This window comes from Drosophila suzukii, chromosome X (assembly GCF_043229965.1).
Source record: "Drosophila suzukii chromosome X, CBGP_Dsuzu_IsoJpt1.0, whole genome shotgun sequence".
NCBI lineage: Eukaryota > Metazoa > Arthropoda > Insecta > Diptera > Drosophilidae > Drosophila > Drosophila suzukii.
The window spans coordinates 14,650,709-14,666,575 of NC_092084.1; the positions used below are offsets into that span (position 1 = coordinate 14,650,709).

At 41.0% G+C, this 15,867-nt stretch overlaps 1 protein-coding gene across 1 annotated transcript; it reads left to right on the forward strand.

Annotated features, from left to right (window-relative positions):
* The first annotated feature begins 12,185 nt into the window (after positions 1-12,185).
* On the forward strand, positions 12,186-12,829 carry LOC139353348 (putative uncharacterized protein DDB_G0283051). Its single transcript, XM_070997276.1, has 2 exons — positions 12,186-12,215; positions 12,494-12,829. Exons 1-2 carry the CDS (start codon positions 12,186-12,188, stop codon positions 12,827-12,829), a joined length of 366 nt encoding a protein of 121 aa, XP_070853377.1.
* The last annotated feature ends 3,038 nt before the right edge of the window (positions 12,830-15,867 follow it).

Genomic DNA, 15,867 nt, shown 5'->3' on the forward strand with positions numbered 1-15,867 from the left:
ACAGTTTAAACTAAAAAAGTTACTTAAAATATATACCAAAGGGGTTATACCACCTATTAAATACCTCAAAGAATGCTTATTTTGGAGAGTAAAAAATGTTTTTACACTTAAAACCATTTTCCTTCCTTAAAATATTCAATTTTACATATGAAAAAAGCTTTTCCTTAAGTGTACTTTGAATCTTCTTTAGATTTGTTCATGAATATTTTATTTTTTATCTCGAGTTCCCGTAACCAATTTTGGTCAACCTAAATTTAATTTAATAATTAAATATACCTCGTTCCACAGATGTTTTTCGAAATTCAGTTATGCTATTGCTTTTCTCATAGAATTGGTTTTAACCATTTTCTTTATATTAAAGGGATTCATTAGATTATGCTTCGTATAATAAACGATCTGGTGCATATTGGGTTTTTAAAAACTTTTTGTAGTGATGCAAAGACCAAGGATGATAAGAGCAAACTGTCACCCGGAATCGACCACCCAATGCAGCAAGAAATGGTGAGCATTCATTTAAGTTTTTTTTTGAAAATTTCCTGGTACGGGTCTCCTTTATTCCAGGAACCACTGGCTGGCCTTATATCCTGGGCCCAATCGCACCATTGTCCTTCCGGCACGTGGCTCATTTCTTGCGATTTGTTTCCTCACACTTTGTGCCTCATTATAGGCCCAGTCTGCTTGCCTAATGTATCATTAAAAGATGTTTTTGTTTCGTTGCCTTGGTCCTTTTACTTTTTTGGATCGGGGGAGTTGGGCGATAGTTGTCCCCCCTTTTGGCCCTTTATCCCAGCGGCACTTCGTCGCCCGCCTGTTATAATTTCAGCTTGTTTTATTTACGGCACTTACGCGCACTTGTACTGAAGTCCTGGAGTCCCGAAGTCCCGGAGTCCTGGAATCCTGCGAGGCGGGCGACAGTGGAAGATAAGGTTCGTGCTCAAAACGTTTTTACATTTTATCGACTGAGGGAGCAACGGGGGCCAAGGAACACTCACTGAACACTGAACACTGAACACTGAACAGTGAAACACTGGAACATTCAAACACTCAAACACTCACATGCAGCACATACAGAAGACAGACTGGTAAGAACGCTGGAACAATTAAATTTAATTGCATTCCCAATTTGTATAATTATGCCTTGGTCTAAATACATCTTTTTTTTTTTATTTACTTCACAACGATGACACAGAAACGAAGGCCCCGACGAGATGGGGATGGTGATAAAGGTGGACTTTGAGTCGGATTCATCTGCTGATGCAGCATCTCCAGCCACGCCCCCTCCGCCGCCATTCCGCCCACTTTGTGGTGCCTTCGGACCGAATATACTTGGGCCTGACAATTACTTTCGAGGGTGGACAAAGCTGCAAATTGAGGGACCTCAAGGGACTTAAAAACAATCGTTCTGGCAATTTCAGAATCTCATAAGATTTGCTTGATTAACTGATTTAGATCTTTAGATCTTAAATTCACACAGAGAAAAAAGTTGGTAAGATATGATGAAGTGCAGTCAAAACCATATGTTCTCCATCTTGTTTTCTTCTCTCTATTTCTGTTTCTGAGAGTTTTTAACATTGCTGTCCATTACATTCATATCTAAATTTATCATTCAAATATATTAATTCCTAACTTTTTTTCTGAACATGCTTAAAAACCAAAATTACGAATTTTTTGGTATGATATCATTTAAGTGTTTTGAGCGTATCGAACATTTTTTAAATGTAATATTTTAATGTCTTAAAAAAAAGTTACAGTTGTGTGATCTAATAAGAACCCAACTATGTCTCAGATGTATTCCAAGAATTCTGTAAATTGTTTTGCATTTTAAAGACTCTCCCTAACGTAAGCTCAAAATTTCTAAAGTTTTCCAAGTTTTTTAGACAAAACTTAAAATAAGTATTTGAGTAAAGTGCCTCCCCGAACATCCTTCGTGATTTTAATGCAGTCAAGCAACTTGACGCCTGCTTCGTGTCCCTCTTCTTGGCCAGAACCGTTTGCCATCAAAGTTGTCAGCAGTTGCATAATTTCAATTATCGACTGGAGCCATCAACTCTATCAACTTTTCCGCCCGCCACCCACACTGGCCGAGAGCAGCATCATCGGCATCGGCAATATCATCAGCCTCATCAACACCAGAATCATCGCAAACGAATGGAAGCCTAATCAAAATTGATGGCTAGATTGCATTGCCATTGTCATCCCGCCGTTGACAGCTGTCATCGGTGGCCGGAGATTTTCCAATTTTGACGATTAGCACGGGATCCGGGCATGAGGAGTCGAGATTTGTGGGGAAAGAGACTTTGAAAGTGGGTCCGAGAAGTTGCATAATTAGTATGGCCCTAAAGCGATAGACCCCCCCCCTCTACCCAAAATCTCTTGGCACAATCGCACAATCACGGACTCCCTTTGATCGGCAAATAGAAATTCTATACAGCGATTAATCCAATAAGTTTCTATTACTTTGATTAGGTGTTGATTATGTGTGTGTGTCTGTGCCAAAGTTTTCGCCTGCCGACAGGTGGCGACCGGGTGTTCGGTTCCTCGAGCCTCGAGGGAACTTTTCAAGCTGCTTGCTAATAAAGTCATGAAAACACACGCCCCCCCTCCACACACACACACACCCAGGACCGTACTACATAAATGCCGCCGTTTGGCGAGCAACAAAGGCCAAGGAGCAGGAGCGTCGGCCGAAAAAAAGAAAAGGGGGTAAGGGGTGGTAGAAAATGGCAAACTATGCGAAGGATGCTGTGAGAAAGATTTTTGCAATTTATTTAAGTCACGTGCCATATTCTCTGCCATCTCACCTCGGGCGCACGCCAATCCTGCAGGTGTGTGTGTGTGGGGTGTGCGGGGTGTGCAGGGTGTGTGCGTGGTGTGTGAGGAGTGTGCGGGGTGTGTGGCAACTTGATATGGAACACAAAGTGACTGGCCCGCCACTGACTGACTAACTGACAGCCGTACTCGTAGTCCTACTCCTTCTTCCTTCCAACCAAGACCAAGACCCAGACCCAGACCAAAACCAAGACGTAGACGGAGACGGAGTCGGGCCAAAGTTATGCCAGCCAGCAAATGCAACATAAATTATATAAAGCAAAGGCGAAGGAAGCTGATGCCCGGGGCAGACGAGGTGACGAGTGGGTTCCCGTTCCCGTTCCCATTCCCATTCCCATTCCCATTTCAGTTCTCATTCCCATTTTGCCGGCATGCTCGGCTCGTCAAGTGCGGGGTGTGGTCCCTCCTTTTCGACACTATCATATGCCTTCCTTTTGGGCCTCAGTCGCCGGTCTTCATGGGGCAACTTACTTTACTTAGTTGGCAGCGCTTAATTAGTGTGCGCAAATTTCGAGAACGTGAATTTTCATAAGTGTGTGATTGGGGGCTGGGGTCAGGGGCTTCGACAGAGAGAGAGACTGATTGGAACGAAATGGGGCAGTCAACAAGAACAGGACGAGCTGTGATAAATTAACAGAGCCCGATAACTCCTTGTGAACAACTCTATAATTTAAACGAATTCGGCTGATTTTAATTGCTTTCTTTATTTTTTAAGTGCTTAGAAATATATTAGTAAACATTTTGATACTGTTTTTAGCTATGTTTTTTTACGGAACACTGATTTCAATATAGTTTTGGTAGTTATTATTTATCCAATCATGTTTAATATATCACCCCTTTTGGTTAATCAAACCTCCGTAAACCCTTAGCACTCAGCAACAACAGTTTTGGTAGGGATGTTAAGTCGAGTGTTTAATCTTTTAATGACTGGTGTCTACCATAAAGAAAGTAGAGGAAATAGCAACGGAAAATGGAGATCAAAATAGCCCTTTCATTGGGCATTTAAAGTAAAATAGAACATTTTCAAAATCCATTTAAGAAAGAGATCTCACCATTTCTTAAGTTACTCTACCATCTCTGCTAACATTAACAGGTCCTATTTAATGATTTCTTTATGTACAAAAGAAGGTATAATTAAATATTCTGATCATTATGGTGCAATTCTGGTCCCACTGTGCTGGCACATTGAAGTTGGCTTTCCTTTTCGTTTTCATTTGCGTCGCGCTCTCACTTTGAAACAGTTTGATTAAGTTTAATTGATGTAATTACACTCTCAAATTGGATTGGATTTGTGAATACAAAGCGTGTCGAGAGTCGGGGTGCTGGGACGGCAGGGGAAGGACGAATGTCGTCGACAAGGACGAACAGTGGGTGGTGGGAAAGGGGGATGTGGATGGGAAAATGGGTACCGGGTACCGGGTACTGGGTACCGGTAACAAGGACGAGGGATAGCGACGGCACACCTGCTATACCAATCGATCCCATTAACAACTTCAAAGTCGAGATCTCGTCATGGATTTTGTGGCCAGCCCCAAACACACAGTCACACACATTCCTAACACTTTGCACTCAACTTTCATCAATTTCGAAAATGAATTTGAAAGTGTTGCCATTGTTGTTGTTGTCCTTGTGTCGGTGTGTGTCGGTGTGTGTGTCGGTGTGTGTGTGGCTGGGATATGGCGGGGATCGAAGGGATTAAAGGGAGCAGGTTCAGCAGGAGCAGCCCCGAATGATGTGGCGCGCATATTTTGCATAATTTAAGCAATTTGTGCAGCGCCAGCGGAAAGGGAAGAGGTTGCGAAATGCGAAATATGGGAATGGCAATGGGAATGGGGTAGGGGGTAGTTGCTAGTTGCTAGTTGGTAGGGGGAATGAACATGCGAGCACGGACACCGCCGACAAGGATGCGCCCCCGATGACAAAGACAAGGACGACAGCGATGCGGATGACGGACCGTAGCGGCCTGGCAAGGTGCTGAAACTGTTACCACATTATTGCACACGGAAAACTAAAAGTGTCAAGAAATCTGCCAGTTAGTATTTATTTGAATTCTCTAACACTCTTTATTATTACATTACAACAAATTTCAAACCATGTTCCGTTTTTGCGTATTTCCAATGGCTTTCAGAATACGAACCCAAATTGGCAATTCTAGATTCCATAACTTAAATAATTGGATCCCGATCTAGAAGCGGGACGCCTCTATAAATTTGTGGTTGAATTTTCTATTAAACTACATTTAGATATTTTCTTTTAGCGTGGGTCATATTTTTTAACCCATTTTCATGTTCCATTTTTTCGAATTTCCAATGACTTTCAGAAAGGGCCCCCAAATCTGTACATCTAGATTTCATAACTTGAGTAATTGGATCCCGATTAAGACGTGGGATACCTCTATGAATTTGTATTTGAATTCTCTAATAAACTACATTAAAATATTTTCTTCTAGCGGGGGTCTGTTTTTTCAAATTCCCAATGAATTTTAGAATGGATCCCCATATCTCTACTTCTAATTCTACTTTTATTAATCTGTAAGCAAACAGTTATCTTTGTACAACACCATATATTCTGTATATATAGGTAACTAAACAAACCAAAAGCACAGAAGAAGTTCTATAATAATCGATCAAAAAAGCAAAACAAAAATAACCCACAATATTCTTTGTACTCGGCAGACTTTGGTTACTCAAATAACCAATATAACGAGTTCGGTCTAGACAAAAACTTCTTAAGGTTGGCAACTCTCAGCTATTAATGTTGTCCATATTATTATTTTCATTTTAATTAATTATCTTAACATCGGTATCTGGAGAAAACAATATTACACATTTGACGGCCAATTGAGTGTAAGTTCCTAAATACACTTATAAAATATTTAGTATATGATTTTTGTATATGCTACTTACTATCATTATTATAGACCATTCAAAATGTTAAATATTTCTTGTCATGCTATACCGAAATCATCAATATTTCTGTCGTTTAAAACGTTTTACCAACTTCTTATAATATCTATTTGATCTAAGTTATATCACATTTTTGACATAATACAATTGATAAAATTTAATAGTTCCATTTAGAGTTAACAAAAGCTTTAACTATCCCTCTCCATAGCTTAGATAAGCTGTGCACGGTATTTTTTCCGAGTGTAGATCCAACTCCTGCTTCCAACCTGGCCAGTAGCCAATGGCGATGGCCAGTGGCCAACAGCCGCGGAGCTGAGCCAGCGCTGCCCTGGCCAGATAATGAAGCAGCAAAATTTTAACCAGGCAGATGCGCAAATACATTGGAGGGGAGTTTTGGAGATGGGAGTCGGGAATACGAAGTTGGAAACTGGGAACTGGGAGGACATGCCGTGAGTGAGTTGGTGTTGATTGCCGACTGCCAACTGACGACTAACGCCGGCCCATGACTGTCTGTCCGTCCGTTCGTCTGTCCGTTAGTCCGTTTGTCCGTATGGCTGTCCGTCCTTTTGTCCGTATGGCTGTCCGTCTGAAAGGCTGAGTGACTAACTGACTTGGTCCCTGCTACTGATTCATGAACTGGCAACGAGCCTGGCCACCAACCTGAACCTGAGCCCCGCAATAGCTGCAACATGTTCTGACATCCCTGAGCACCAACACTTGCACCGCACACTACGCTCACCCACACACACACAAAGAGAAAAGTGTGTCCTGGACTGGTGCTCATATTTCGTTTTCCCACAGTCTCGTTTCCGTCGGGCCCATGATGCTGCCGTTGTGTATGTGAATGTGGATGCTGTTTTTGTCCATTGCGTTGCCATGACAGTGGATTTTACAGATACTTAAGTGCCAGCTGCTGGTGGTAGTGTATCTGTGTGTGCGAGAGTGTGTTGTGTGTGTGTGTGCGTACGCTTGATATATTCAGCTGACTCATTCTGCTGACGCTCCAAATTCAAACGCAAACACTGTTGCATACTTTTGCCCGCTGCAACCAACACATCCACATACCCAAACACACACACACACATACAGACAAAGTACAGAGAGAGTGAGCGAGAGAGAGAGAGACTGCAATGGACACATATTTTCTGATAAATTATTGCATTGTTGATTTATTTTTGGCTTTTCGCTGTCTGCGGCTTAAGATTAATTTCCTTGCGTTGTTGAATTCACACTTATGTGGCGCCCAACGTGGGGCGCACTCCACTGCAGGCATACCGCCCACTTTCACCCGACTTTCACCCGCTCTCACCTCACCACTCCCCTGGCCAATCCAATCCCTTTGTCTGTGTGCTGTCTGTGTGTGTGTGGCCCAAGTCGTTAAATGGCTTTTTAAAAAGCGCCAATAAAAATTAAATCAAATAAATATAATTTTTAATTAAAATTCCCTTTAATCTTTTTACAATTATTACCAGCTTAATTTACAACAATGGCAACAAGGACAACAACAAGGACAATGGCAAATGAAACAACGGTAACAAGAACATCAATTGCTGCGAGGCGCAAGGTAACGCACAAACAAAAGATTCAATCCCATCAATTGGATTGGATTTTTTATTAAGCTGCGATAAGCGCCTGAAGAGGTGGGCTTTTATATATATATACACAAGGATATGCAAAAGGATATGCAAAAGGCTATGCATAAGGATACGCATATTGCGGTCAAGAAAGGTGGAAAAGGGGAGTGAATTCCCTTTTGTAAGGAAAGTAAACATGATTTTACGGTTGGGCAGTTTAAGTTGGCAACTCCTTTATGTGACATTTGGTTATAGAACTCAATGAGTTATTCAATATCTTGAATTTATTACTAATTTAAAGACAGTTAATAGACTTTTCTTTTAATTGGATTATTTTGTAACATAATAACTGTTGGCATATGGTTATTATTGGTTGATTTTCCTTCGAGTAAACATGATTTTACGGTTGGGCAGTTTAAGTTGGCCACTCTTTTATGTGGCATTTGACTATAGAACTCGTGAGTTATATTGAATAACTCGTATTAATTATTATTTTAAAGACAATTAAAAGGCTTTTCCTGTGATTGCATTATTTTGTAATCGATAATAATTATTAGCATACGGTTATTATTGATGATTTTCCTTATTTTCTCTTGTTAAATAAAAGCCAGTACTCATTTAAAGATAGTCACTTACCGCTTTAGCGCCTTTCTTAATCCAGTGAAGTAATCTATCGATTTCAATGGCCTGTTTCAATAGTTGCCCTCTGACCTCTTGACCCCTTCCAGTTGCCGCGAACTTTTCCATTGTTAGCCTCGCTTATCATTTTGGTTTTTTCATATTGCTGGTTGATGGTGGACCATAGTCAATTCCGTGCCAAGTCTAATCTCTGGATGGCTGGCTGCCCTAGTGGATGTGGATGTGGCTGTATGGGAGACAAAAGTCGCCGGCTAAGCCGCTCGTGAGTGGCCTTTGATTGGCCTTCAGCCACCCAACCCATCCATCCCCCCCCCCTAGAGTTTTCCACCATATGCGTGTGTGGTTGCCTCAAGGTGCAGGCGGTGGTGGGGGGATGTGGATGTTTAGGGACAGCTTCGGACATATTAAACCCATGGAACGTAAATATTTAACGAATACTTTATTTTGCAGCCAGGGAGAGCAACAAGGAAATCTATTTTTCTATATGGCATATCTCACTTTATTTTTTCTGCTCCCTTTTGAGTGGAAAACTTTGCCAGCTTTTTACTGGTATGGTATTGTGGGCGGGGGGGGGGGGGGGCATGCAACATGTGTGTGTTTTTGGGGTTAAAGGCCTCAGTTTAATTCTCTGGGCGGCTTTAATAATGAAGTCAGGACTTGGCAGCAGTTAAAATGATGACCCAGCCAGACTTGGGACCCACACCACTACCAAAAATGATTGCCAAAAGGCAACGCTTTTTACCCACTGACTGGAAAGTGAGTCGGAAATTCCGTGGGAATGGAGGGGTATCTGCTCTTACAAATTGCAGCGTTAATTGCATACAAAGAACAAGAAAAGTGCCCAAGAAATTGTAACAAAAGGCCGTTTTCATTTCCGTTCCCATTCCGATTTCCTTACCCAAAAAGGGGGCGTGGCAAAGGAGGGGGAGGGGGTCCTGGGGCACCCCACATAGTTGACAATTGACGCATTTGCAATTCAACACTCGAGCTGAACGGAGCTCGAGCGTTGCGCAATCAGCGGCCTCGCGTTTCACGTTCGTCCTTCGTCCTGCCCCGCCGACATCCACATCCCGGGAACGTTTAGGCATTTGCATTTTGATGCCACTGCGGGGAAAGGGAGTTGGTTGGGCGGTGGGTGGAAAGTGGGGTAAAGTGGGCACAAGTGGGGGCGACATAAATATTTGCAGTGTTTGATGTGGCAGCTTCGGGTTTGGCTTCGAACCGGTGACTCCACGGCACCACTACACTGGGCGAAACTGCAAAGCGAAAGCCAAAACCAAAGGAACAGAAAGGCGTTAAAGGAACTGTAGCTTTTAGATTAGGATTGTTGGGTTGGAAACAGCCCGCATTAGTTGAGTTCTGGATAAAGTCAGATTTTAGAAAACTAATACGAAATTTGTATTCTAGTCGTATCTATGGCAAATGTTTTATTAACTTGCGTATCACAGCAGTTTTCAGTTTAGGGTTATTAGAAAGCCCGCATTAGTTGAGTTCTGGATAAAGTCTGATTTTAGAAAACTAATACGAAATTTGTATTCTAGTCGTATCTATGGCAAATGTTTTATTAACTTTCTAACTTATTAGAAAAAATGATTTAAAATGGTTCAAGCCTGCTTAAAGGTTAAAAATGGTTACCAACAACCTATTATTGGTTGTGTATTTTCATTATATTTATCTTAGCTTGTAAAATATTCAAGTTAAGGAACAATATGATAACTAATAACCCCAATAAAGTGTAAATTTATATCTATCAAATATAAGATATAACAAGAAAGAACACAGTACCCGTTGCTCAGATAAAGTGAGTGCGAGTAAGACGGAGATATGCATGCAGCAAATCGGCTGTTTCCGAGGTTGAACACTTCATTGGCTTATAACTTTTCAATAAATGGTCCGATTTGAACAATTTTTGGTTATAAGTATTGATTTCTTCTACCTGTTACATACCTTCCTACGAATCTAATATACCCTTCAATAAGTTCTTTGGAAAGGATTTTAAAGAAACCCGTTTTGCTCAGTGTAACGATGCTGGCTTCTCGGATTTATTAAGTCGAGCACCAGTGGAATGTGTGTGTGTGCGTACGTGTGTGTGGGTTGGGGTTCCTGGGAGTGTGTGTGTGTGTGGGTGTGTGTCTGAGTGTGAGTGTGCATCTTGCTATTCCTGGAGGCGCACTTGCCTTAATTATTGCCTGGCATGCTGCCCGTGGAAAAGGGGGCTTTGGGGTAATTGGAGGTGGAGGGAAATGGGGCAGGGGCTGCGAGAAGGGGGGGGCAGGGACAGGGTTGAGTCGTGCAATGGGAAATGGAAAATGGGAAACGGAGTGTCAACAGTTTATGAAGTGGACTCCTCACGCTTTTCCTCCGACTCTGACTAGCATTTTCCCCTGCGCTCTCTGCTCGTTCTCCTTAGTTTTCCTCGCTTTTCCGGCACATTGGGGGCATAATCAAACGGTAATTGGTGCGGGCAACGATTTTGCAAATTGAAAGAAAGCACAGAGAGAGCAGGGAAGCCGTGAAGGAGGCGGTGGTAGAAAGTCGAGGGGGGGGGCACGAGGCGAGTGCAGACATAGACAATTTTCTATAAAAACTAAATTTGAAATTGTGTTGACTTAATGTTTGCGCATAAAGCGGCAACCAAAATGGCAAATGCACTCACACGACCAGATGGACATGCTAAAGGACATGCCAAGGGACATTCTCACACACACACACACACACACCCGTCTGTGTCTGAGTGTGAGCGAGAGGGCTACACAGCGGAAATTCCTACATTGAGATTTCATGTCCTTAGAATCTTTTAAATCTAAAGTAAAGGGTTTTTAAAGTCGATTTGTATATACTGTATTTCGTAATTAAAAACGTATCTGGATGTTGTAACCCATCCGTTAATCTTTATATAAATTAAAATATAAGATACATTTGTTTAACGTCAGATAACTCAAGCATATAATCGTACTAAGTATCAATACAAATGATGGGTGTATCAAAATGTTTTCATGTGTATTGTGTTTCCAGATAATAAAAGAACACATTGGTTATTCCGGATTAGTGAGTGTGTGGATTTTTATATCGGATAACTAGGATTTGGGGACTGTTATTGAAAATTTCTGATCATAAGGGTTGAGGATACTTGATATCATACTTTTTTTTTAAAGTTTGAATCTTAAGAAAGAAGTTATCTTGTTTTTTTTTGTCTTGTTCACCATTGTTGCTACCAAGTTTAAACGAAACGAATATTATCAAAAAAATGGCTTTAAAACCTGATAATAATGAAAAAGTCCCTCAATTTCGTTTCTCTCAGTGCATTTGCGGAAGGATGCCGGGTATTCTGGTGTAGCACTTTGTGCAATGTCTCGCCTCATAGTCGTCATCTTGGTGGAAATTTATTTTCATTGCTGCCGCAGGCAATGGCAATATCAACAGACTGGTGGGTGGTGGGTGGTGGGTGCCAGTGGGCGGTGGGTGGTGTTGGGAGGTGAGTTGGTTTCCGCACTCGCATGGCAAGTCGCCTGACCTTTGCCACGCGTCCCAGCCGAAAGTGTGCCCGATTCCCCTGGGTCCCCACTCGATGGCCAAATCGAACTAGGAGTCCAAGTTTTCCCACTATAACTTTAATTCGCCAAAGTTCTGGGAACTGAGTGGCAATTGAGATTTAATCTAGCGGTGCACACCAAGAAATATATTAGCTTACTGTTTGGAACCCAAAAAAATAAATGCAGTTTTATTTAAGAAATGGTTTGAAGTAGAAGTTATTGCTTATCGGTTGAATAGATTTAAAATTATGTTTAAGTACCACTGTTTTCTGTAAGTGTATTTTGGTACCTATCTAAATCCCCAGTTAAATTACAATTTCATGGCAGTGTATGTGCTAAGATTATGGCTTTTCCTCCTTATAACGGAATTACTGCCTAAATTTGCATATTTTATATAAGAATACTTTTACATTAAACTATAATTTCTTAAATGCTAAAGTTAAAAAGTTAAAAACAAACTGCACAAAAACGATGATTTCCATTGGTCAGGGTAATACTTTTATAGATCCATAAATCCACTTTTAAGATATTTATTTTATTTATAAGAATGGTATTTGGTCGTAAAAAGGAATGGAATTTTTTGTCTTTAAAAATAATTTCTTACGAGTTGAGTGGCTAATAACATCCATGTATTTAAAACCTTTTATATACAGGGCAAATCTAAATGCAATATAAGATATTGTTTATCTATTTAGATATCTGAGATGGTCAAGAAGTTCAATAAGTTGGTGCCTGTTTGTTCAACACCCCTTGGAATAGTTTACCCTCTTTAAAGTTTCTTCCTCGTTGAATATGTTCTACGATTTTTCGGTGAGCTGATTTCTTTCCTTGTCCGCGTCTGTGTGAGTTCCTTTTTTTTTTTTTGTTTTTTTTTGAGCAGTCCGCTTCATCCTTTTGGTCCGCAAGGATACCTTTCTACTTCTTTACCTCTTTCCCGCTTTGGCCCGAACCACTGACAGACAGCGAGCTGGACATTGCCCTCCATCATTTCGGGCAGCAATGAAAGTTTCAGCTTAGCGGCAGCAGCAGCAGAAGCAACAACAGCAACAGCAGCAGCAACAGCTACAGCGACAGCAACACCAACAGCAGCAACAGAAACAGCAGCAACAGCAACACCAAGAGCAGCAGCAACAGCAACAGCAACAGCAACAATAGCAACAGGAGCAACACCAACATCAGCAAGAGAAACAGCAGCAACAGCAATAGCAGAAACAGCAGAAGCAGCAACAGCAACAGCAACACCAACAGCAGCAACAGAAACAGCAGCAGCAACAGCAACAGCAACAGCAGCAGCAGCAGCAGTAACACCAACAGCAACATTAGCGGCGGCAGCTACGCGTTCAAGTGAAAATTCCGCAGCTGCTGCCCGCACTTCATGTACATATGTACACTCAGCGAAAAACACCGTGCTAAAATGAAGGAACAAAAAACCTTGATTAAAGAAAAGATTTCATGCTTACCACTTAAGAACGTTCATTGAGCACATTTTGGATTAAAATATCTAATAATTGCCAACTGTTTATTCTGAAAGTGCTCGATATATAAGGCGCATAAGTTACACAGTGTTAAAGCCCGTTAGCGGCAAGTCGAAAGTAAACTTAAAATATTTATATATATCTCGTTGATTTTCTTCTTTTACTAGCGTATAATTAAAACCCAATTTATATTGACAATACATGTATATTGATTTAAGAATTATTACTTTTTTTATTAAATAGTTCTTGATTTTAGTACAAATGTTTGTTTTTTTCTGAGTGTACGGGTATACCATCTACCATGGACTGCGAGTGTGTGCGTGTGCGAGTGTTAAGCTTTTGCTCGACGCTTTGTTTTACTGCTTAGCTTTGGTCAAGTCCAGTCTGGGGATGTCCCTGCTCCAACTGCTCCTGCTGATTCTTCCACCGGCTCAGCGGGCTCTACACGGCAAGAAAAAAATTATAGAAAAACAAAGTGATGCAGGAAAAATACCAATGAGCATCTCACATGATCCCAAGACTTTACCTGACTTTTAAGGTGAAAGTAAAAAAATTGTAATATTTACAACTTGATCTTCAAATCTTGAATAGAAAATGTTTGTTCTACTCGTAAACTTTATGTCGAAACCATTTGGGTCAAGTTAACCTGTATCTGTATTCTTTTTTAAAGGATATATGACACTCGTTTCATTTTCTACTTAGGGCATAATGACATTTGCTAGATTCTCTAGATATTTTTTAATTATTCCAGTAAGTTAATCGCAAATAAAACAAGTGTCTTTTCCGGAGTAAGTTTCGTAATACCCTAACTGTCTAGATTTACTCGAAGAAGTCAGGACTAAATATATGAGGGATAGATCCCTCACTTGGGTTAAAAAGAATATGTAATATGTATTTTATTCCCAATTTTTAGTTTTTACTCAACAAATTTTTTGTTTGTTTCGAAACTATTGAAGTGATTATCATGTTTTTTCATATTTCCAAGGGTTTGGTTTATTTTAGTTGCTTTTTTAGTTCCCCCAGAAGTTTCTTTCAGTGCCCATCGCAGTGAGTCTGGAGACGTGACTGGCCAGTGGCCACACGCTTGGCGAGATTCCCAACACTTTGTTCCCTCGGATGGAGGTCGTGGATGTGAGATCTCCGGGGCAGTCGAGTTCAGGTTCAGTGGCGACCCTCGCGCGGGCGTTCACCCACTCAAACGCCCAATGCCCAATGCCCAATGCCCAATCCCGAGTCCCGAATCCCCACCGTCTATTCCCCCGTTCGCCATGATAGCTGTAATCGAGGAAATCCCATAAGAGACGATTTAATCCCATATTTCAAAGTTATTCAAGTGCAAAAATGCCAAAAAGGAATGCAAACATAAGCACTGCCAGGACACGGACACGGACATTCTCAAAGACAGTAGAGGGCGGGAATGGCGAACGGCGAACGGGCTTGGGATTGGGATTGGGATTGGTACTGAAGCTCCTATTGGGAACTGGGCCACATGGTGCAACCTTCTCCTGACCGCACACTTTGCCACTTTGTTGCATTGAATCAATTCCTGGCAGAGCATCCCGCCGAGCTTCCATCACCAGAGTATTTTAGTGGATGTGGATGTGGATGTGGATGCTGCTCCGCCAGCGTTTTCATCATTTCTGTGCGATTGCACTTGATTTCGTTTCATTTAGTTTTGGCCACCGAGAATGCCGTCAAATGGGGGATTCACATTCAGCCGGCGCCCCAGCGAACTCAGATTGGTAATCCCCAACAATTAGCTGCAGATTTGAACGATAATTGGACAATCGCACTTGCCCAAACAAGGCATCTCTTGATCCCGACTCCGCCCTTCTCTGCCCTCTAGAACTCCAGAAATAAACCCCACATACTCCGCAATCCTGATCCTGCAGCTCCACTTCATTGCAGCTGAAGCTGGCAAATTAATTGCGTTTCAGATAGTTTATAAATATGGCGCAGCTTTAAATTGGCTCATTAAATTTCATTGACACATTGACAAATTGACACCGCAAGAACAGGGTGTACCGGTGTATAGACATACTTGGCTTTTATTAAAATTAAGTACAGGGGCCCTAAACTTTTGTAAAACCATTCTTAACCACATGTTTTGATAAGAAATGTAGCTTCTGGTCTTTGAAATAGGCGAGGTTACCATTTTGTTTACTTTTACATAGGGTATATATCAATTTCCTAATTTTGTAGGAAACCAAAACTAGAATAGTTTAGAAATAAAGAATAATTTGAGAGTGGTATTACATCTTTAGAAATGGTATTACTTCTTTGATAAAAAGAGTAATTATCTCTGTGTCCAAATACAAGACAAGCTTCTATAATACGAATGTGTTACGCATTTCATAAATTGTAATATACCAACCTTAAGATTTTCTATTTTATTTTACCTTACCTTACAAACACTAAGTTTTGTTACTTATTTTCAATGTTTTGGAAATATATTTCCTACCATTGTTTACTTTCTTATCTACATTGTTGTTAATTCGAAGACCTGATTAATGAAAAAGGTTTATGTGTATCCTCAAATATGAAGCAATAATACGTGTACCAGCACTTAAATCTTTGTTTTATTGATGTTATATTGGTAAATTTTAGATTTTCAAGTTTTTCGATACCATGGATATCGGGATCTGTAAAAGGTGTGGGAATTATCGGATTCAGAATATACCCAGGGCACCCTGTTTTGGGCAACCTACCGCAATCGAAACGCCTCACATGCTCGCCAGAGCAATTTACTCGCGAGCTTTTCTTTTTTTTTGTTTTCCTTTTTGTCCTGTGCAGTTGTTTTGTTGCTCTTGTCTCCTCGCACTTCCTTTTTTCTATCCTGTTTGTAGGATGCATTTTTTCGTCCTGCCGATGATATCGTTGCTTTTGTTATTGTTGGCTCGGTTCCCTTTTT